This window comes from Solanum stenotomum, chromosome 11 (assembly GCF_019186545.1).
Source record: "Solanum stenotomum isolate F172 chromosome 11, ASM1918654v1, whole genome shotgun sequence".
NCBI lineage: Eukaryota > Viridiplantae > Streptophyta > Magnoliopsida > Solanales > Solanaceae > Solanum > Solanum stenotomum.
Genome location: NC_064292.1, coordinates 21,655,142 through 21,677,091, shown reverse-complemented (window position 1 = coordinate 21,677,091; position 21,950 = coordinate 21,655,142). Strand labels below are relative to the sequence as shown.

At 35.4% G+C, this 21,950-nt stretch overlaps 2 protein-coding genes across 2 annotated transcripts in view; both read left to right on the top strand.

Annotated features, from left to right (window-relative positions):
• Positions 1-21,950, top strand: part of LOC125844737 (hsp70 nucleotide exchange factor FES1-like) — a 153,208-nt gene that overhangs the window by 79,554 nt on the left and 51,704 nt on the right. The gene's annotated exons all lie outside the window — the stretch shown is intronic.
• On the top strand, positions 11,147-20,167 carry LOC125844744 (serine/threonine-protein kinase Aurora-3-like). Its single transcript, XM_049524078.1, has 6 exons — positions 11,147-11,341; positions 11,533-11,775; positions 12,418-12,513; positions 19,403-19,617; positions 19,696-19,768; positions 19,992-20,167. Exons 1-6 carry the CDS (start codon positions 11,204-11,206, stop codon positions 20,070-20,072), a joined length of 846 nt encoding a protein of 281 aa, XP_049380035.1. The 5' UTR covers positions 11,147-11,203; the 3' UTR covers positions 20,073-20,167.

Sequence of the window (21,950 nt, the reverse complement as noted above, 5' to 3'; positions counted from 1 at the left end):
TATCATTGAAAATAACAACATATAAGTATTGTCCAGTCATTGTGAATCGAGCCATCTCCATATCAAGCCAACAATTTGCAATATAGTTACTTATATTAGACTACATTGAGGACATCTTTTGAACACGACTAAAGTTACAACTTCAAATCAAGATGATCTCATATAATTTCAATTGTTGTCAATAAAATATTATGCTCAAGCTAAGCAAGACATATTGAAAAAAGTTAGTAACGATTACCTTTATGTGACAAATAGTTTAGATAATCTTTATTGTAATGAATGGTCAAAAGACTCAAACTCACCATTGTAAGAGAACCATCTTTCTTTCGCACGTATAGAACATGAGTGCCCCAAGGTGAGACACTCGACCTGATGAAACCCTTATCAAAGAGGTCTTACAACTTCTCTTTTAACTCTTTCCACTCAGCTGAAGACATTCTATATGGCGGAATATATATAGGTTGAGTATCAGGAAGAACGTCTTTTTCAAAGTCTATCTACCTCTCGGAAGGAACTCTAGGAAGATCACCGGGGAAGACTTCTGGAAAATCATTTACAACTGGAACTGTTTGAAGTGATGGTGTCTCAACACTAGAGTCTCCAACTCAGACAATTTGATAGATACATGATGAACGCTCAATTACACCTCATCCAATTCTAGGTGTAGACAATCATTATCTAGTATAAAACCCAACGAAGAGTTGGGGTCGAACCCACAGGGAGCAATACGTGTTTGAATTCAATTATGAAGTTACGAATATGATCTAGGCGGTTATAGGAATAGAAATTTAAGAATTCGATTAAACAAGTGCAAGGGGTGACAACGAATGTCTGATGGGGGATTGGTTTGTAAATTAACAATTAGAACAAATACGAAAACAAAGGGATTAACAAGATAAAGAGGAATTTTTGGGATGTGATCGATTAAAGACTGATTTCGCTAGATGGGTAATTGAAAGTTACTAATGATTGCCAAATCTCAGTAGGTAGGCTAGACTATAGATGTAATAACTTTCTCTCGAACATCTACTATGATTAAAGCGAGTTCTCTCGAACCTTGACAAGCTTATCAAGCAAAGTAGCCCAAAACCTTAATTTATCCACTCTCTTGAGCTATATAGGTAGAATCGAGTTAGGAATTCACTCTCTCGAGTTGAACCCATATCAACCCAATAACTACAATCATTAATCGAAAGCCTTGGTTCCAAAACCTCTTTCTCAAGCAAGCCCAGAACTCTAAATTAGAATTGTATTTGCAACTACAATTCATAGATTAATACACAATTATCAATTAAACCCACTTCAATTAAGCAATTAAATCAGTAAACAATAATATCCATGAGCTAATTAAGCCAATAATCACATGATCACACCGCAAGAGTTGAGAGAGAAATCGTTACCAACTAGATTAGCCATGAGCTGGGTAACATTTTCTGAGTCTCTACAATGCTCCAAATTGAATGAGTTCAAAAACCCACTTGTAAATTCTCAAATCTAAGCTTCAAAGTCTTACAATCAATACTCAAAAAATTAGAAAACTTAAATTCTAAAACTTGGGAATTAGAACTCCTCCACTTTTCATTTTAAATTTCAATTTATAGTGCCCAACTTTTGGCCTTTAGGTCATTTGGCGGAGTAAGTCGCGCCTCACCAACCAGGTCAGCGATCCGCCCTTCTCTCCCATCCATCACCAATTTCCATTGGACTTTAGTCCTCAAGGTTCTGTGTCTTTAGGCGATCCAAGTTGCTGTCACAGATTAGTTCGATGATCCATCGACTGTCCATTTCTGTCACCAAATCGGTTCTTCCCCAGGCCTGGCACGCTGGAACTTTGAGTGAGCTAAAGAGCCACTCGGCGGCTCGTCGAGTGGTCTTGGCGATCACCAAGATCGCCTTTCTTTAAATTCTTTAGGTTGTTCGCTCATTTTTGCCCGGTAGTGTCCTTACCTTGCTCCTTAGCCTTCATAGTTGCAAATAAACATTTTAACACCAGTTTAGAGCATAAATTAGGCATTTGAGAACACTTAAACTATCAAAACAAAGTCCTAAATGAGTCAAAATCTCGAACTCATCAACACCCGCAACGTAAATTTTTGCTTGTCATCAAGTAAAACTCAAGATCAATCGGTTCAACAAGGATGTCTACAAACAGTGCTGCTTAAGACTCAAGATAAATCCACACAAAAGGTTCAAACTACACATACAATGTTCAATTGTGCACTCAAAGTTTCAAATTGTGACTCACCATTATCAAGTGTACTCAAGTTCACAATGCTTGCTTCAAATGCAAGTTCACGCTCAACAAAGGTATTCAAATGCCCTCACAACAAAGATGATTCCATATTCACACAACATTTCTCAACAATTTAAGGTCCCAAAATCACATACAACTCTCACACTCACAAAGAATGAAAACATGCATGACTCCACCCATAAGTTTGCCCTTATTTTCCAATCAACATTGGTTTAAGCTTAATCAAGATCATAAAGGTCTTTTTAAGGCTTGTAATGGGGCTGAGTGTAAAGGTATGGTCACTTAGGCTTAGTGGCTTCTACCTTCATGAAGTATGACCTGCAAATTACTTTTTCTCCTTCACATTCACACATGTTAATAATCTACCCCATTATTCAACTAAACATGACTCACTGGATACCTCATTTCTTTTACTTCTTTGACACACTTTATTTCACAACACTTCTTTTTCATTTTTTGTTTTCAACCTTCTTCTTCTTTTTCCTTTTTTTTTACATGGAGGGGTTCCATCTTTTTCACAACCAATCCATCAAGGTGGAATTTTTCACACTTATTGACTTTCCTTCTTTTTCACCACATCCCCAACTTAGGCTTTTGGCCTAAGTTTGCTATTCAAACGAACCAATACTTCATGAAGGTTATGGGTGATGGGATAAAGAGGTCAAAGTTGTTCAAGTTTCTTCTAAAGAAAAGGATAGACTCAAACGATGCCAAGCAAGGTTCACACACTTCTCACAAGGTTGGCCACAAAGAGGTATGTTGTCAATTTGGTTCACTCTTCAAAACATTTGCCTAAGATCATTTCAATTTCTTGCTTTACTCAATCAATCGGACCAACGGGGTGAATTCTAGGTGACATAAAACACAATATTCAAGACAACCTCACCACACAAGGCATTTGATACAATTATTAAACAAGACTCCACACTTTTTAGCTAGCGTGCCATGTTCATCACAAGAGACTTTATCAACAATCGGCTAGTCATAGTAAGATGCTAAAAGTTCACATATTGCCTATGTAACTTAGTTTGCCTCATCTTAGCCGCACATTCATTTTGTTCAATTAAGAGCACTATTCAAGTCATCAGTATTGACCACAACTAACACTCGAATTTGCGCAAGAACAATTGATATACCGTGAGTTTATGGTATTTTTGATACATTTCACTTAAGAGTTGTGTGTGTATAGGGCCATTTTGTAGTGGAAATAATGTTTGTGTATCATGTTTGCAGGAAATAAGCTTGGACATAATTCAGTGAGATGATAGCTGAAAAATCTGTAGAAGTGGCCACCCACGAAGGGACCTACTGACCGTAGGTCCTATGACGGTCCGTTGATGGTAAGCGTAGATGGGAGCATCAGGGAAGTCTGACCAAGTGTGGAACTATGAAGGTACCTATGGACCGTAGGTCCACCTACGGGCTGTCCTACGCATCCGTAGAAGGTGTTCAGAGAGTTGAAATTCCATTACCTGATGAAAATCCTAAGTGTGGAGCCACGGAAGAAGACCGAAGGACTGTAGGTCAACCTACGGTCTGTCCTGCACGTACGACAGTGATGAACTGGGAATTGAAAGTTCTAGCTGCTGCAGAAAAGTTCTAAGTGTTGACCAACAGAGTGGACCTACGAACCGTAGGTCGACCTATGGTCCGTAGGTCGAGTCGTCGATCAAAGCCGCGTCCAGAAAGTTTATTTCCTTATTTTGTTTCCTTTTTGTTTAGGACATGTTTTTCTATAAATAGGGTATGTAAACCTCGTTTTTGGGGGGTTAGACACTATTGTTTACTTTAGTTCTTGATATTTTCTTGAGAATTAACTTGCAAACTTTGGTTTGATTTCCGGATTTTGGTTTATAAGTTTTTGCTTTGGAATTCAATTTGAGATTACGAGTTTCTTCTACTCTAAACGTAAGTTCATGAATTATTCTTATCAAAATATGAATTGTGTTCTTTCAAACATGAGTAGCTAAATCCACAACTAGGGTTGTGGGAACCATGGGCAATTAACAACGTATGAATAGTAGCTAAGTAATTCTTGAATAGTGTTGATGAATGCATTGATAATTCTTTCGCTTAGAAATATTTTTAACAAATGCACGCGTTAGAACTCAAGGCTTATACAAAAATAGATGCCTATATCCAGATGTGATCTTCCTTAATGCTCTCAAAAGTTCCAGCTCCAATGGCCAGCTTCATGCAACCACTCGATCATTCCCTACGATAGAAACAACTATCGCTAAGCATATAGCTTAGTGGCGTAAAAACTATAGGTTCGGAGCCATCCAATTCACCAAGTTAACTTTCTCAAGTCATGGGCATCACCATTGAAACATAATAATTAAATCAAGTAAACAATATAACAAGAGTATCAAGTTCAATATTTAAAGATCCAAATGTCAAGAACGCTCATAACACCATTTTCCAAGAGATTCAATAACAAGGCACGCCCAATATATACATCATGTCATCACACCAAGCACAAATAGGTATCAAGAAGGGTCGACGCCCTGTATCAAGAAGGGTCAAAGCCCAATAATCAAGAGAACCAAGAACCATATTAAAAATGGCTTTCTAATTCGTACTTAAAATGGACAACTTCCATTCTTAAGACAGACTAAAAATCTAGAGTCAAGATGACAAATGATTCGAATCAAGAGGCATGTCAATAGTGACAAAGTCACAGTCACAAGAAGGACAAGGTCCCAACAAGCGTACCAAGTGATCAAACAATCCGTACAAGTGGGCGAGTTACACAAGCGTCTTTAATGTCTTAAAGGATACCAACACGACAATGCAAAGTGACAAGGGGTAACCAAGGTACCAAGATAAACTTTCAGATATACCAGCAGGTAAAAAGATTACAAGTACAAGTTTATACACAAACCTCAGTGCTTTAGCAAAGAAACAGTCCAACACAACTTCGCGAGTTCAGACCGTAGACCAATCAACGTTTCAAGGTCCTCAACTTGTTCACGAGTATATACAACCTTAAAAATACAATTAAATAACTTATTAATTCCTAGTATCTCAATAATGTCGAAGTAAAATAGAATTATCATCACAAGTAAGCTTTGCCTGTACAAATACGACTATGCTCCCAAAACAGTGATTCTGGCCGATCTAGTACCTCATGTCGCAACTCAGATTTGAAAAGGAAAACGACAAAACTAGACTTTATAACCTTGATGAAAGATGTAGGTACATCTCTTAAGGTTGCAAACAAACAAGAATCACCGCAAAATATATTTTGTACAAAAATATATATTCAAAACACTAACAGTTGTCCATACATGATTTCTACTTTCGAACTCTGGACAGAACTTGTCCTATTTGCGTCCCATATTTTGAATCCATAACAGCTAAATTAGAGTATTACATAACCATAAGAGTTGTACATATACAAATTAGCTTTCCAAATCATATTTATTCACTGTAAACGAAGTTCTATAAAACAAGTTATGCTTAAAATACTAAACACTACCCAGCTCAAAAACAGATTTTTCCACTTACCAAAAAGAAGTGTGTGTCTCGAATTCCAGCCAAAAGGGCCAAGTTTTTCTCTTGTGATTTTGAAGAACAACTTGTTAGATAATGTTCTAAGGTTCTTATACTTCAGGTGAGACAAATTTGACTAGAAGAGGTGTCAAAATATAGTCTCAAAAGTGATGTTTATCACAATGCACATCTGTCTCCAAAAGGTGGCTGCCCAAATAGTTGTGTTCTGCCCAAAATGCATACATATACACCTATATATATATATATATATATATATATATATATATATATATATATATATATATATATCCCTCACCTCCTTTTAAAGTTATACATAATTCTAATTAGAATATTACGAAAATACCCCAGTACAATACCTTAAATTACGATCACAATTTATGTTAAGCAAGTTTTCAATTATCACAAAACTTCAAGTTCCCAAAATGAGAATAAAACATAGTGCAGTAATTAAGCAACGGTAAATCGATATGTGACTCTTGGTTAATATTTAGGGGTGTTACAGTTATGGTATTAACTCCCGTAATTCAACTATATCAGGTGCTCCATATAAGAATTTGCGTACAACAACATATTGTAGATTCTAAATAATATTCATCTTGTGCACTTAATTTTATATCAATTTAAAGGTATGAATACCATCAATGATATCTGCTTTCTTCATTGGGATAGACTCTACCTCCACATTATCGTTTAACTCCTTGTCTTTTAAACCATTGTTCCTAACAATGTCTACGAATTTGTTCTTGGGAGCTGTCAATAGTTTCATATTTTGTATGATAGGGGTTTGTAAAGAATTGAGTTTGATCGTGGGGGGGGGGGGCATTGTGATGAAGAAGCTAAAATTGGACTAGCCATCGGCAGTGGCTGGCGGTCGACCGAAATCATGAACACTGCTAGAGTTTAGGAAAGAAATTGTCAAAACAGACTGAATTCTCTTTTATTTTTTCCTTTTTATTAATAAAACATCTTTTTATTCATTTAATCATCTGTGCCAATTACAAGGCCCTTGGCTCAAAATTACCAAATCAAAATCCCAAAGATTCTAAAACTCACCTACCCGTCCCAACAAAAGCTTTCCCCATTTGTCTAAATTTGCTATCAATTTTGGAAAGTGATCCAACAAACTTCTATCTCTGCCGCTGCCATAGCTCATTGCAATCACTTTAGTCTCTTCCTTCTCAAATGATTCTTCAATGATCTGAAACCAACGAAGCCTCTCTACTCTTTTATGATGGATTTCCATGTATGAATTTCTTCTTATTTTCCTTTCTCTGTGATTTCCTTTCTTGAGTTGTTCTCCCTTCCTCAGGGTATCTGTGTGCTACTTCCTCTAAGAATTGATGAACGTTGATGTAGATCGTGTGAAATGGAAGCCTCCGGAGCCCTTTAGGTGAGTATTTGTCCTCTAGATCTGTAAAAATATCCCTCCTCCCTTCGTATTTGAATTTGTTTGTTATGGTTGTAACTAGCTCACCCATCAGCATCACCGTGACCCACATATATACCAATTGTGGTTTGATCTTACTGTCTTTGTTCTCCTGCTTTGCTGCTGTGATATATAAATGCTTACTTACTGTTGCTGCTTTGTCTCCCTTCTTGCATATATTTCTTTATCTGATTTATCTTATCTTCTGATCCTTTTACCTTCATAGTATGAATCATTGTGGATTAATTCTGCGTGTTCTAATCCTCTAGTTTGGTAATTGGGCTTTGTCCGAATTAAGGATCATTCTTTCCATCAGAGGAAGTTCGTGCCAATTATGATACTCATGATCCATTTGTGAATCAATAGCTATATTAGCCAAAGAATCAGCCAAACAATTATCTTCTCTCTATATATAAGTGATTGTTGCTCTAGTCTTCTGTATTATTTCCCTTATCTCTTCTACCATCTCTATTAATTCCCAAGGTATCCTCCAACTCTTTAGTATGATTTTCTTAAGACTTAGTGAATCCGTCTCAATTATGCCATGCTGTAACCTTTTCTTGAGACACTCTCTAAGTGCTGAAAGTATGGCCATTGCTTCAGCTTCCTGATTTGTTGCCAAGCCTAACCCTTTAGCTTTGGCATAAATTAGATCACCCCCAGTGTCTCTAATATTAAATCCATAAGAGCTCTTCCCCGGGTTACCTCTACATGCCCCATCTGTGTTACATTTTACTTGATGTGCTTCTGGTGGTCTCCAGGTTACACTCAAGAAGTGTAGTTTGGGTTTGTAAGTGGTTAGGCTGAGAATGAGTTCCTGCCAGGACTATCTTATCTTCTTTATCCATGAGAATTGCCTCTTCACCATCTGTCTCAACACTTCCATTATCATGTCCACCATTCCTTCATAATTGATGCCGCTACCATGCTTGAATACATTTCTTCTTTTCCATAAACTCCACATGATGATAGCTTGCATGACTTTATATATGCTCTTCAATTTGAATGTTGCCTCATGTTTCCACCAAGCTATGATGAGCTGATGTAGATGCATCCCCTCTATGTTTATCCCTGCAAAATTATCAAAAATCCTCCATAGCTTGGCAGCTATGAGGGCTATTAGAAATAAGTGGGTTATTGTTTCCTCCTCCTTCTTATCACAACACCAACATCTGGAGACTATGTTAATCTTCATCATTTTCAGGTTATCATATGTGGAAATTCTTCTCTTCCACACTCTCCACAAAAAGAAATTGATCTTAAAAGGTAGTCCTCTGTTCCAGATTAAATCATAATCCCTCCTTTGTTCATGTTTACTTCTCATCAAGTCCCAAGCTGACTTCACCTTGAATCTACCTTGTGAGTTTGCCATCCACCATGCTACATCATTCCCAAACAGTAAGCTTGGTGGTGAGATGTTCTCCATGATGTAATTTGTTATCTCTGTTGACAGATTTTGTGACAGTTTATGTCGATTCCACCCATCTTCTGTACTAAACTCTTTAACTTCCACCTCTTCTTCTTTTGCCCCTTCTTCAATGTGATATAAGGCTCCTTGTTTAAGTCCAATTGTCAAACCAGAAGCTAGAGTTACCAGACTTAACTTGCCACCATATTTCCTGTTCTACCTCCTCCCTGACTGATGTCATTTTCCTCCACACATGTGATGTCCAATATCCTTGAGCTAGAATAGGGTGGTACTTCTTGCAGTATTTGTTCCACATATAGGATGCCCATAATGAATTTGTGGAAGTTCTAAAATTCCACCAGAGCTTAGCAAAAAGTGCCTTTGAGACATCATGTAATGATCTCCACCCCAGACCTCCTTCCTTTGTTGGATAGCACATTTTATCCCATGCCACCCAGTGGTTGTTCTTAGCACATGTTGTGTTAGCCCAAAAGAATTTTGCAAAAATTCTATGCAACTGATTAGTGACACCAGCTGGTGGGTTCATGGCTGATAAAATATATATTGGCATAGATTGTAATACATGTGCTATCAGCACATACCTGCCTCCAAAAGATAGTAGCCTGTTTTGCCAAGAGCTAATTCTCTTAATCACTTTTTTAATCAAGGCCTCAAAGTGGAATATGTTCTTCATTCCATAGAAAATGAGGCAACCCAGATATGTGAATGGAAAAGAACCTTGCTTAATACCTGTAATTCTTCTTATTTTGCTGCAGATTCCAATTGACACCTTTTCATGTAGGTAAACTAGACTTTTGTCAAGGTTAACCATTTGTCCAGACACCTCTTCATATCCTCTCAACACCTTCATCATCTTTTTTCATGAAGTGGGTGTCTTGAACAAAACAATATAGTATCATCTGCATAAGACAAGTTATTAATCTCTAGACTCCACTTTGGTACTCCAAATCCCTTAAAATCTTGATCCATGAATAGATGGTTGAGGTTTCTAGCCAAAAGCTCAACTACAATGATAAAGATGGTTGAGGTTTCTAGCTAAAACCTCACCTGCAATGATAAAGATGGTTGGTGATAGTGGATCCCCTTGTTTCGCTTTTGAACTTTTCTTCAAACAAGTTTTCAAACAAACTCCATACATTCTAAACTTATCATCTTACAAAATGTCCAGAACTATATAAAAGAGTAATAAAAATAAGAAAATTACTTAATAATGTTTTTAAATACAATTAGTTCATACATTCTAGACATTATTTGAAGAACATATTATGTCTAATTTCTAACATGTCTATTCTATTGTTTAAACTGCTTACTATCATATTACTAAAATAATTATTCATTTCTATTCTCACACTTGGTTTTTCAGAAAGTTTTTGCAACAAGGTGAATCTCAGTTTACTATGCTTTTGCGTATGTGTTGCTTTCTATGAAAATCTACAAAAGGAAAGGGCAAGACATCCAGAGTTTCAACAATGTATGTCACAATCAGCCATACTAGCTCCATTCTTACTAAAGTTATATCTCCACAACCTAAAACACTTCTCTTTGCAACTGCAGATATTTTTTCAACTACAAAGCATCAAGATGACTTACTGCTACCATATGTTTTGTCTTTTGTGTACAAATATGTAAATATGTATAAAGCATAACGTAAACACGCATACGCAGTGCAATAGCAATTGCTTATATATATTACCAACCTATTATGATAATTACTGTCAAATATGTGTTGGGCCTGTGTGCACGAGTATCCATCATCTAGTAATATTTTAAAAAATCATTATAATTGAAAAAGTTCTCATAATACTAGATATGGACCCCATGTCAGCACGGGCCCAATACATATTACTCTCTCAGTTTCAATGTATGCGTCTTAGTTGAAATTTAGAGAATCATTCAAAAAAATTTAATGATTTTTAAATATTTTAAATTGTTAATTATTGTGATTATAATAATCTTTACATAGTTTTCAAATAATATATATTATTATTTATGTCCCAATTTATGTGGCACCGATAGAATTTTAAGAGTCAGCCATATTTTTATATTGATAAAATTTTTTATGTCTTTTAAAATTTAACTATTTAAGTTGTTAATTATCGTGATTTATAGAATATGTTTTCGTAATTTTTAAATATCCAAAAGACAAAATAAATAAATAAATTAAAACAAAAAAATATAAAAATTACATAAATGTGTTTGGCTAGAAGCATGCACGCCAATCATGAGGTGTTTTAGTTCCAACATAGCATATAGCATGTTAAAGAACACGAGATTAAATGACATGTTTTAAATTTAAAAATCTTTTTATTTTTCTAAACTTCATTTAAAATCAAAATAAGTCAAAAAAATTGAAACTAAAGAAATGAAGTATGATTTTTGAATTCCTTATTTCATCTCTATTTATGGTTTTTTTTTTTTATAAATTAAATTATATAGTGTAAATAGTAAATAATATTTGACAAAAATTTGTATGAATTATAGAAGGAACTAAATACCAAAAGTTGTACCCAGCAACGGTTCAAAAATCCTAATTCCCTCCAAAAACCCAAATTGAATTTCTTCAAAATCACTTGCAGAAATGGCTTCCAAATCTCTAAAACCTCCAAAACAACCACCAAAAAACCCTAAAAAACAATGGTCACTCAACGATTTCGAGATCGGAAAACCCCTCGGAAAAGGCAAATTCGGCCGTGTATACCTCGCCCGCGAAGTTGAGGTAATTTCAATCATTCTCGTTTCGCGATATGCGCATTAGATTCAGCAAGTACCTAATATGAGTTCGGTTTCCATAAACAATGTAAATATGTGCTAGTATTAGATTTAGAATCCAGAAAGTTGAAATTTTAGTTTTGTTTTATTAGAAGAAGAAAAAAAGTGTTTTGCTTTGATGAACTTGAAATTTTACAGAGTGGATTTATAGTGGCCTTGAAAGTCATATTCAAGGAGCAAATAGAGAAATACAGGCTGCATCATCAACTTAGGAGGGAAATGGAGATTCAAACCAGCCTTCGTCATCCCAATGTACTGAGGCTATATGGTTGGTTTCACGATGAGGAGCGGATTTACTTGATTTTGGAGTATGCTCATGGCGGTGAGCTGTATAGGGAGCTAAGGAAGACCGGTCGCTTGTCTGAGAAACAAGCTGCCATAGTATGTCACATCCTATTGCTTGCTCTACTCATATAAGATTTGAAACAAAAGCATATGGTTCATTTGCAGTATTCTGATTTGTTTATGTAATTTGTTATAAGCATATATTCATTGATTCTAGTGTTAGAGAGCTCCATATTATTTAATATTTGAATGACACGGGTACAAATGAAGCGAAATGGATTGTGAGATTCTCCTTGCTGACTCAGCTAGCTTGGGATTGAGGCGTAGTTTTGTTGTTTAGTTGTGAGCTTTTAAATTGTTTCAACTGATCGCCTCTTCCCCCAAACCCAAACAAAGAGGATAGAGATTCAGTTCTTTCGTTATCTATTACTATATGACATGTAAGGTATGGTCTTTTAAGTAGTTTACTTGAAAGAAGGTGCAATTTTGGGTTGGTATTTTTTCATTTTCATAGTGTCTTGTTTATGTTATTTCTTATGTGCTTAATGTTGAACAATGAACTATTGTTATCATTTACTATTTTGTCCTTTTTATGACTCCAGAGTTCATCTGAAAATTGCTTATGGAATAGTCGAACACATAATTACATTTATGTAGACATTATTCAGTGTTCAACTTCTTTCCTGTTGCTTTAGGTTTGTTCTTTGACTTTTGATACTTTGGTTGTTTCTTTTGTAGTATATTGCAAGTCTCACACAAGCACTAGCGTACTGTCATGAGAAGCATGTTATTCACAGGGACATAAAGCCAGAAAACCTGTTACTTGATCATGAGGTAACTTCTTGATAACTGACTGTCTTCCTTTGCCACATCTGCTAAGTTTTATTAGCACCATTTCATAGAAAGAAGAAAAAATACACACTATATATATGGCTAATTTGAAAGTTACACCTGTGTTTTTACTGGAGTTAACAGTTTGAACCGTCTACCCTTTCATTTTGGCAACACTGATATACAAGCTAATTTCTGAGGAGCAAAATATAAATCGACTTTAGTTTCCAATGTTTGTGTAGAGACAACAGTGGAATACAAGGAAGTTCTGACAGTTCTACTTGTTGATGGTCAAAATGCCTTTAGTCACTGGATTCTAAAGCTGAAGATTGGCATGTATTAGCTAACTTTCACTTTATTCAATTGTTTTCTGCAGCAGTTAATAAAGTAATAAGACACCCTGCCTTTTTCAAATGTTTTAGACCCTAATCACTTTGCTAGAGATGAACATACAATTACAGATTAGTTTATCATTCATTGTGCTCTCTAGACCTCATGAGTCATGAGTCATGACCAGCTTGTAGAAAACGCATAGCCTTCATCATGTTTCTTGCATTAATGTGTATTGGATTAATCTTTCAAATTACATGAATTTGTTTTGAATTAATTATGAGAGAAGTACTTTTGAAGCATTTATTTCAAATGAGCCAGAGTATTTTTTTTAAAAATTTTTTTATGTTGGGCCAAAGCCTATTTTATTGATAGTGATGAAAAGGGAAAGTAACAAGGTCTGTTCAGACAAAAGAAATAACAAGAGAAAAGTAAAAAGAAAGGAGAAGGGTTATGGAGGCTTCCATTTCCTTCTTTATTGCAGCTTGTCCCTCTTCTTTGAGAGAATAGGTATGCCTTTGTTGCTCAATCTAAAATCTATCTTGTTTGCTTTATGAATTATGGAACCAATTTTGGTTGCCTTGTCTTATTTGTGCAAAGCTCTTCGATGCCTTCTCTGTAGCTTCAAATAAATGGAGGTGCTCTGCTCTGTTGTCCTACAGATTTTGTAGTTACTCTTGAAGCTTGAGCAACTCCTGTTATTCTATGCACCATTTCTGATTGGACTATTTCAAAACTCGTGTTGTTGTCGCCTGTAATCTTCTTAAATAAGCTAGTAGGAGCCATTTGAAAACTTGTTGTTTCTATCCTCTTGTGTGGATTTGTCTGTGTGATCTTCATTTTGCTCTGTACTTATGAAAGATTATTACATCTGTGTAATCCTACTGGTCTTTATTCTCAGATTTGGGATCCGAGGTTTGTTACTATTGAGGATTTTTTTCTTGCTTGTACTGGTAATTCTGCAAAAGAATCATAGTGTAATATACCTTCATTATCCATCGCATGATTAGCTAGAAAGTCTGCCAACTGATTACCCTCTCTGAATATGTGTGTGATTTGGGCATGAGTGATGTGCATGTTTTCACAAATTTCTTCTATCATGTCATTGATTTCCCATGGTATCCATTGCTTTTGAATCATCCTCACAACTCCCAATGAATCTGTTTCTATGATTGTATTGTGGACATTAGCGGATTTGCAGTATCTTGTACCTTCTAGAATTGCTCTTAACTCTGCTTCTATGTTAGTGGTCTTGTGTATCTCCTTTGTTTGAGCAAAAATCAAATCCCCTCTCTCGTACCTTATGCAGTAGCTATATGAGCTTCTCCCAGGATTTCCTCTACTAACCCCATCAGTGTTGATTTTCAATCTTCCCGTTGGTGGTAAATCCCATATGACCTTAGCATAGTACAACTTGGGTCTATAATTGCTTAGGATTCTGATCATCCCTTTCCATGCCGATGGCATATTAGAAATCTATGGAAACCTTACTCTTGTGAACTGATATATCAATTGGTGTATTTGATGTCAGTCTACTGTAAGAGACCTCTTTCCCGTGTTTGATAAAGTTTCTTCTTTTCCAAAGTTCCCAGTTAATGAAGATAGGAGTGACTTTTAGGACTGTTTCATCTTAGGAGCTGCATTATTGTTCCACCAAGTAATAAGTACTTGAGAGAGCTGCATTCCTTCCATAGAAACACCTGCACATGAAGCAAATTGCCTCCATAGCTTTGCTGCTATTGGAGAAGTTAGAAATAACTGATTCATTGTTTCTTGTTTGTAGTGTACACAACACCAACATCTAGAAACAATATTTATGTGCATTTTCTTGAGATTATCATCAGTAGAAATTCTCCCTCCCACCACTTTCCACATGAAGATACTGACTTTGATAGGCAACCCTTTTTCCCAGATGGATCTATATACTTCCTGCTTAGTATTTTCAGGTCTCAAATATTCCAGTGCACTCTTGACTGAAATTCTCCTGAGTTATCAATGGTCCATATTGGAGTATCATTCCCTTCTTCTAACATAGGAGGGTTGATATTGGACCTGATGTGTTGAACCATAACCTCTGGTAGATTTTCATTCAGCTTTTCAATCTTCCATACACCATGTAGTACATAGCTTGTCACCTCAGCTTCTTCATCTATCAATCCATCAGGGAGAGTGAAGTACAGCGCACCAAGCCCTGTCCAGTTTTCAAACCAGAAACTAGAATTCCCTTGTTTAGGTTTCCACCAATTCATGTGTTCTATTACCTCCCTAGTTTGTATCATCTTCTTCCAGATATTGGAACTGTTTCTTCCCTCTGCAATGACTGGGTATAGCTTTTTGCAATATTTATTCCACATATATTTACTCCATAGGCTTGTAGTGGTTCTAAAATTCCACCATAGCTTAACAAATAGGGCATTTGAAGTATCCTTAGGGATCTGAATCATAATCCTCCTTCATCCTTTGGTAAACATAGAGTTTCCCAAGCCACCCAATGTTTATTCTTAGTCCCTGGTGTATTATTCCAAAAGAAATTAGCAATAGTTTGATGGATCTGTTTAATCACTCCTACGAGGGGATTAATAGCTGAAAGTAGGTAAATTGGCATAGTTTGTAGAACTTGTTTGATCAAAATATATCTACCACCAATGAGAGTAATCTATTCTGCCACGATTGTACTCTATTCGTAATCTTCTTCACCGGATCTTCAAAATATGCAATCTTCCTCCTTCCATAGAAAATAGGACATCCTAAGTATGTAAAGGGGAAACAACCTTTTTTCATAGCTAAGGTATTTTGAATTCTATTTGCAATGTGATTTTCAGTCTTATGGTGGAGATAAAAGTAGCTCTTCTCACTATTGATCATCTGCCCTGAAGATCTTTCATATCTTTTCAGAATTCTCATCATTTTCTTCAGTGACTTATTATCTCCTGAGCAGAAGATGATAGTATCATCTGCATATGAGAGATGATTGATCTGTGGGCTCCATTTTGGCATACCATAGCCTTTGAAACCAGGATTCTCATGGAGAGAGTTTAAGCCTCTAGATAGAACTTCTGCAGCCAATATGAACAAAGTAGGAGATAGAGAGTCACCTTGCTTTACTCCTCTAGAGGATTTGTAAAAACCCTTACTCTGTCCATTAACTAGTACTGAGTACCATAGATTGGAGACTAGCCTCCAGATCATGTATATGATAACTGCACTGAATCCAAACTTTCTGAGGACTTTAGTTAGAAACAACCAGGATTGCCTGTCATAGGTTTTGGCCATGTCTAGTTTGATCACCACATTCACATTCTTGGCTCTAATTTTGATGTCCCTGATAATCTCCTGTGCTAATAATACATTTTCTATTATGGTTCTACCCTTAACAAAACCTGTTTGAGAAGATGAAATTAGAGAAGGTAGGATCGCAATCATTCTTTCATGCATTACTCTAGAGAAGATTTTGTTGACAATGTTGCTCAAACTTATAGGTCTCATATCTGCAAATGTGTTGACAGAATCCTTTTTGGGTAAAAGCACTAAATTTGTGTGTGTATGAACTTAGGCAGTTCATATCCACATAAGAATGCTTTAACCATAAGAGTAATGTCTTTTCTGATAATACCCCAACACTTTTGGTAGAAGACTCCAGTAAAGCCATCAGGTCCACTGCAACTGTTCCCGTTAAGAGTAACTACAATCTTTCTAACTTCCTCCTCTGTTGTTAATGCTTCAAGAGTTAGGCTCTGTTCCTCTGTAATATTCTTTGGGATATGATTTAAAATCTGAAAATTTGTAGGCATTCTTTCTTCCAGAAACTGATTTTCAAAGAATCTCACTGCCTCATCCCCTATCTCTTCTTTTCCTCTAATCCAGATCCCCTGATTGTTTTGAATTCTCTGCAATGCTAATCTCTTTCTCCTTCCCTTTACATATGAGTGAAAGAATTTAGTATTTTTCTCCCCATCCTTAAATCATCGCATCCCAATTTTGTGTTTCCAAAACTGTTCCTCTAATTGTAGGAATTCAAAGAGGAGCTCCCTGTTAATCAGCGAGGGCTCTGTTTCAAACTGCATCTCCTTAACTCTGATAGTGTCCTCAATTGTTGCGATCTTTTGAAATATGTTCCCATATGTGTTTTTGCTCCACTGACTCAATGCCTTCTTCACTTTTTTGATCTTGTGTTGGTATATATAAAAGGGATTACCAGTGAAGTCAGCTGTCCAATTTTGTTCTATCACCCCCATAAAGGTCTTGTGGTTAGCCCAAAAGTTCAAGAACTTGAATGGTTTTATCACAACTTGGACCATAACATTGCTCTCCAAATGAAGTGGGGCATGGTCTAAACCTTGTCTGATGAAGTGAGTAACCTTATTTGTTGGAAATAGATCTAGAAACTCCTGATTGCACAAAATTCTGTCCAACCTTTTAAATATGCATGCATCTCCAATTCTTCCATTCCACCAAGTATATTTGCTTCCAGAGAAACCCAAATCATTGAGTTCACATGAGGCAATACATTGAGCAAAATCCAAAGTCTCATTAATGAAGACAGGTAAGCCAACCAAGTTTCTCATCCTGGTTAAGAATTACATTGAAGTAACCACCTACCAGCCAAGGTTTATTATTCTCTGCAATATGAACCAGTGAGTCCCACAGCTCTTCTCATATGTTAGCATCACATTTAGCATATATGGCAGTCATTATAACCTCTTGTTGACCTCCATCCTGCTTCAGATTAATAGTAATGTGTTGATCGGTATTTTCTATAAGACTACCCTGCCAAGCATTTTCCCAGAAAATCCAAATTTTGCCTGAAGAGTTGGCAAGGGCATTGTTTAGTCCCTATTGTCTACCGTATTCCTCCAAATTTGATGCATCTTGGAATGGTTCCAGGATAGCAATAAATGAATAGTGGTATCGTCTTCTTAGATCAACTAGTCTCTCAAAAGATTCCTGAGAGTTGACCGATCTATATTCCAAAATAGTACCTTCTCAATCATTGAGAAACAGATTTAGATTTGGTACTCCTTGTTGATACTCCCATAGGGCCTAGGGGGAACACTTCTGTTTCGTGGTGCTTTCTTTCTTGCATCACTTTGTTGCAGATTGTATAAATGTTTTGGTGACAAATCTGCCTCAATGCTAACTTTTGTAATATTTTGCTGAATCTCTGAGATCTTCTTCCTGACGATTAATGTTGCGATCTCCATTTCGTTGTTCTACCTGTATGTCTGGATCAAATTGATTATTGATGTTCTCATCTTCATCAGGTGGGTCTGAAAGTCTACTTTTTACTATGTCTTCTACCTGACAATTGCCAGCTTTTCCTGTGTCAATCATTCGCATATCTTCTCTCTCTGTATGTGTTTCATTATTCTGTAGCTGATCTTCTTTCATCCCTGTATTTGTGATCTGTCTTTTTGTGTCATTTAGTTGTTCTTCAAGTTTTTAGTAGATTTGAGACGATGTGACTTAACCTGTTCAGCATACATATAAATCATGCAGGATTTGAACTGGTTATGTCCTTGCCATAATTCTCTCCTCTTCACTTTATACAACCAAGTTTTCAAATCATGGCCATTAAATCAGGGAACCAATGTGACAGTCCTAGAGGTGGTGAGGGAAGGTCCATAACACTATAGATCAACTCGAAGGTTCACGTTGCTTTGAAATTCAGCTTTCCTCTTTAGTCCTGACTCCTGAGGGTCGAACCTTGAGAGACCATTGACCTAACCAGATATAGGTATATCCTTCATATATATCTTTCCTGTAAAATTCAATCAGCTTCTGTTTTTTTCACGGAAAAGGAAAAAGCAGTAGAGCTTCTTGGAGTACTGACACTTTTAGTTGGTGCAAAGCTTTGACACCATAGTTGCCTAGCGACTTTAACTCCTGCTTGCTGATCGAATCAGCCTATTGAACAAGCCTTCAAAAGCTCTTCTCTGATCAATCTTGTTTCCAATGTCATTGCCTATATTTTTGTTGTTGCATTTTCTGTTAATTTACAAAGGCTGGAAATGCTGCTTTGTAATCTTTCTTCTGTTATATAGAATTCTTTCGATTTCACCTCATGTCGCTGTATAACCAGGCTCAAGTAAAATAGCAACTCTCTGATTCTTTATTAATTTTGGCTAAAGTTGTGAATGTGAGACATTAAGTTCTACATGTGATTCGTCATTCTGACGATCACCAGAGCTTGCACCATCTATCTCATTTTGTTTTGACGTAAATTAGCTTGTTCAAGAAAAAAATGTCTGAATTGTAAAATTCACTACCTTCAAAAGATAGCTAGTGTATTTAAATAATTTCATGTCTTTCAATCATTATTTCATAGGATAATGACAATCGAGACCAAGGGAATATATCTGTAGATGTATCCTAATAAAACCATATATAACAGAGCACTTAGGATGGTCCTATTAAGATAATGTTAGCGCTTAGGTCTTTTTTGGGCGTCTCAATTAGAACTGGATTTGATTGTCCAGCAACTGCAGCTAAATCCAACCAGGGAATTGTTGACGTGCTGCATCGTAATAGTAAAATATTAATTAGATTATCACATTAAATGCAGGGTCGCTTAAAGATTGCAGACTTTGGGTGGTCTGTACAATCTAGAAGCAAGAGACATACAATGTGCGGAACTCTGGACTATCTGGCACCAGAAATGGTGGAGAACAAAGCTCATGATTATGCAGTTGACAATTGGACCCTGGGGATCCTTTGCTATGAATTTTTATATGGTGTGCCTCCATTTGAGGCCGAGAGACAGACTGACACATTCAGAAGGTAACAATTCTTCTGTTTCTTTTCATCTTGTAACTGTTACTTGGAAAATCAAGATGTACTACTAACACAGTATTATAGAATTATGAAGGTAGACCTCAGCTTCCCTTCAACACCCGATGTATCTGGTGAAGCTAAGAATCTCATTAGCCAGGTATATTGATTAGTCCTTGTCTATGCTTTAGCTCTGTAGGAAGAAAAAATGGCATGCAATAGTTGCACAACACTGGCGCAACTACATATGACTTAAGGGTGGTTAGTTGAACACCCTTGGTATAATGCTGTGTATATAAGTAAAAAGTTAGTTTTTATAGATTTATGGCTTCTCCACTGACTGCACTCCTTTCTGATGGTTTGTTTACCTTTGCCCTTTGCAGCTTCTTGTGAAGGACTCTTCTAAAAGGCTGTCTCTTCAAAAGATGATGGAGCACCCTTGGATAATTAAGAATGTCACATGACACTATAATGTGAGTCTCGTCGCCAATTTGCATCGTTTAGTTAAATCCCTGTTTGTTGTTTCAACTCTTTTTCCTATTACATAATATGAGATCGCTTCAGGNAAAAGGCCTCGAATTTAAATTTTGAATATGAAAAAAAATCTCATTAAAAGTAGTAAGTACATTCAAAAATAAAGATGAACTCAAATTAATTATTTTATTTTTTTAAAAAAAAATGTGTGGTCTTGAATGCATAGACTTTTGAAGTGAGTCAAAAATGGGGTCCATGTTTTAACTTTGCATTAATTTCTTTTACTCCTCCCAATGTGTTGTACACGTGTGACAATGGAAATCAACAACTTAATGGTGGATAAAGTGGGAATTACATAACTTGTGGCTGATTTTTTTGAATGTTCAATACTCTCAATGCAAAATGTACAATTAAATTAAGCTTGAAATTTTATTAAATTGACAAAAATACCCTTGGCCGTCCTAGTCGTCTTCACCTTTCTATATAGTAGTAATTTTGATTTCGACACGTGTGGTCTTACAAGTAATGGTGTACTGTACCATGACTCGGTAGTTTTTTTTAAATATTATATGACCTAAATATTAATTAAATTAAATACATGAAAGGGTCAATCTATATATCTATATATAAAGTCAAATATAGACAATCTGATGTGACACCTCTCTATGGCCAGCATTTTCATTTATTTTTATCTCCTTTTTTTGAAGTTTTATATTTATTTTCTATTTTTTATTTGTATTTTAAAAAAAATGAAAACATTTAAATGAATTACCCAATTAATCATGTTCTTTAAAACTTCCCTCACACTAATATACATTTAAGTAAATGAAACATGAAAAGACCAAAAACTTTTCATTTTTCATAACTGTTTATATTATTTAGCCAATAAAATAAACATGTTTGAGTATTTCTAACCAACAACAATGAACTCCTCCTCTTTTCTTCGATTCTTCCTTTCTTATGATGATAAAGAAGAATATACGGATATCACCAACAATAATGAACTCCTCTTTGCTTCATTTCTTCTTTCCTTCTTTTCTTATGATGATGAAGAAGAATATACGGATATCAAATTTCTAGGCCTTCGGATTTCTTTGACAAAAGAGAAAAAAAGAAGTATATCATGATGCTTCCGAAGATATGGGTAGGAGAAATGTTGTATTGAGAGAAAAAAATTGATTTGGTATATCAAATTTTTAGGCCTTCGAATTTCTTCAACAAAAGAGAAAAGAAGTGCATCATGATCCTTCCGAAGATATTGATAGGAGAAATGTTATATTGAGAGAAAAAAATTGATTTAGTTGAAAAATTTATAGGAAGAGTGATTATTGTATCAAGGGGTAATATAATTATTTGGAGAAAGAATCCATCTATTTATGTATTTCATATCAAATTAGGAGAAGAATAAGTAGAAAATATGTTGTGATTTGAAAGGAAACGAAATAAATGTTGCTATTATTTCTTTCAACTTAATTATTCTATTAATTCGTTTCTTGTTTTATTTTGTCTTGATTTTTTTTATGTGTCTTTAATCAAAGTTTATTTTATATATATTATGATTGATATTCTAATTATTTTTTGATAGTTTTTTTTTGGCATTTTTTTTAGTAATTTTAAAAGAAAAGATGATCATATTTGAATCATTTTATCATCAATGCTATTAATTTCTTTTACTTTCTTCCCTTAATTTCATAACTAATATTATTTACTATATCATTTCCTTAAATAACTTTTTTAATTATTTATTTATTTAAAGAAATAAGTTATTTATATTTAATAATAGCTAAAATAAAAATGTAACGTGATACCCTTTTTAATCTAGCATTGATACTTATTTATTTTTATCAATAATTTTGACATTTTTCTTA

Coding starts and splice junctions, on each gene's coding strand:
- LOC125844744 (XM_049524078.1), top strand. CDS start 11,204: ATGGCTTCCAAATCTCTAAAACCTCCAAAACAACCACCAAAAAACCCT. Junction 11,342..11,532: donor ACCTCGCCCGCGAAGTTGAG/GTAATTTCAATC, acceptor GAAATTTTACAG/AGTGGATTTATAGTGGCCTT. Junction 19,618..19,695: donor CAGACTGACACATTCAGAAG/GTAACAATTCTT, acceptor ACAGTATTATAG/AATTATGAAGGTAGACCTCA.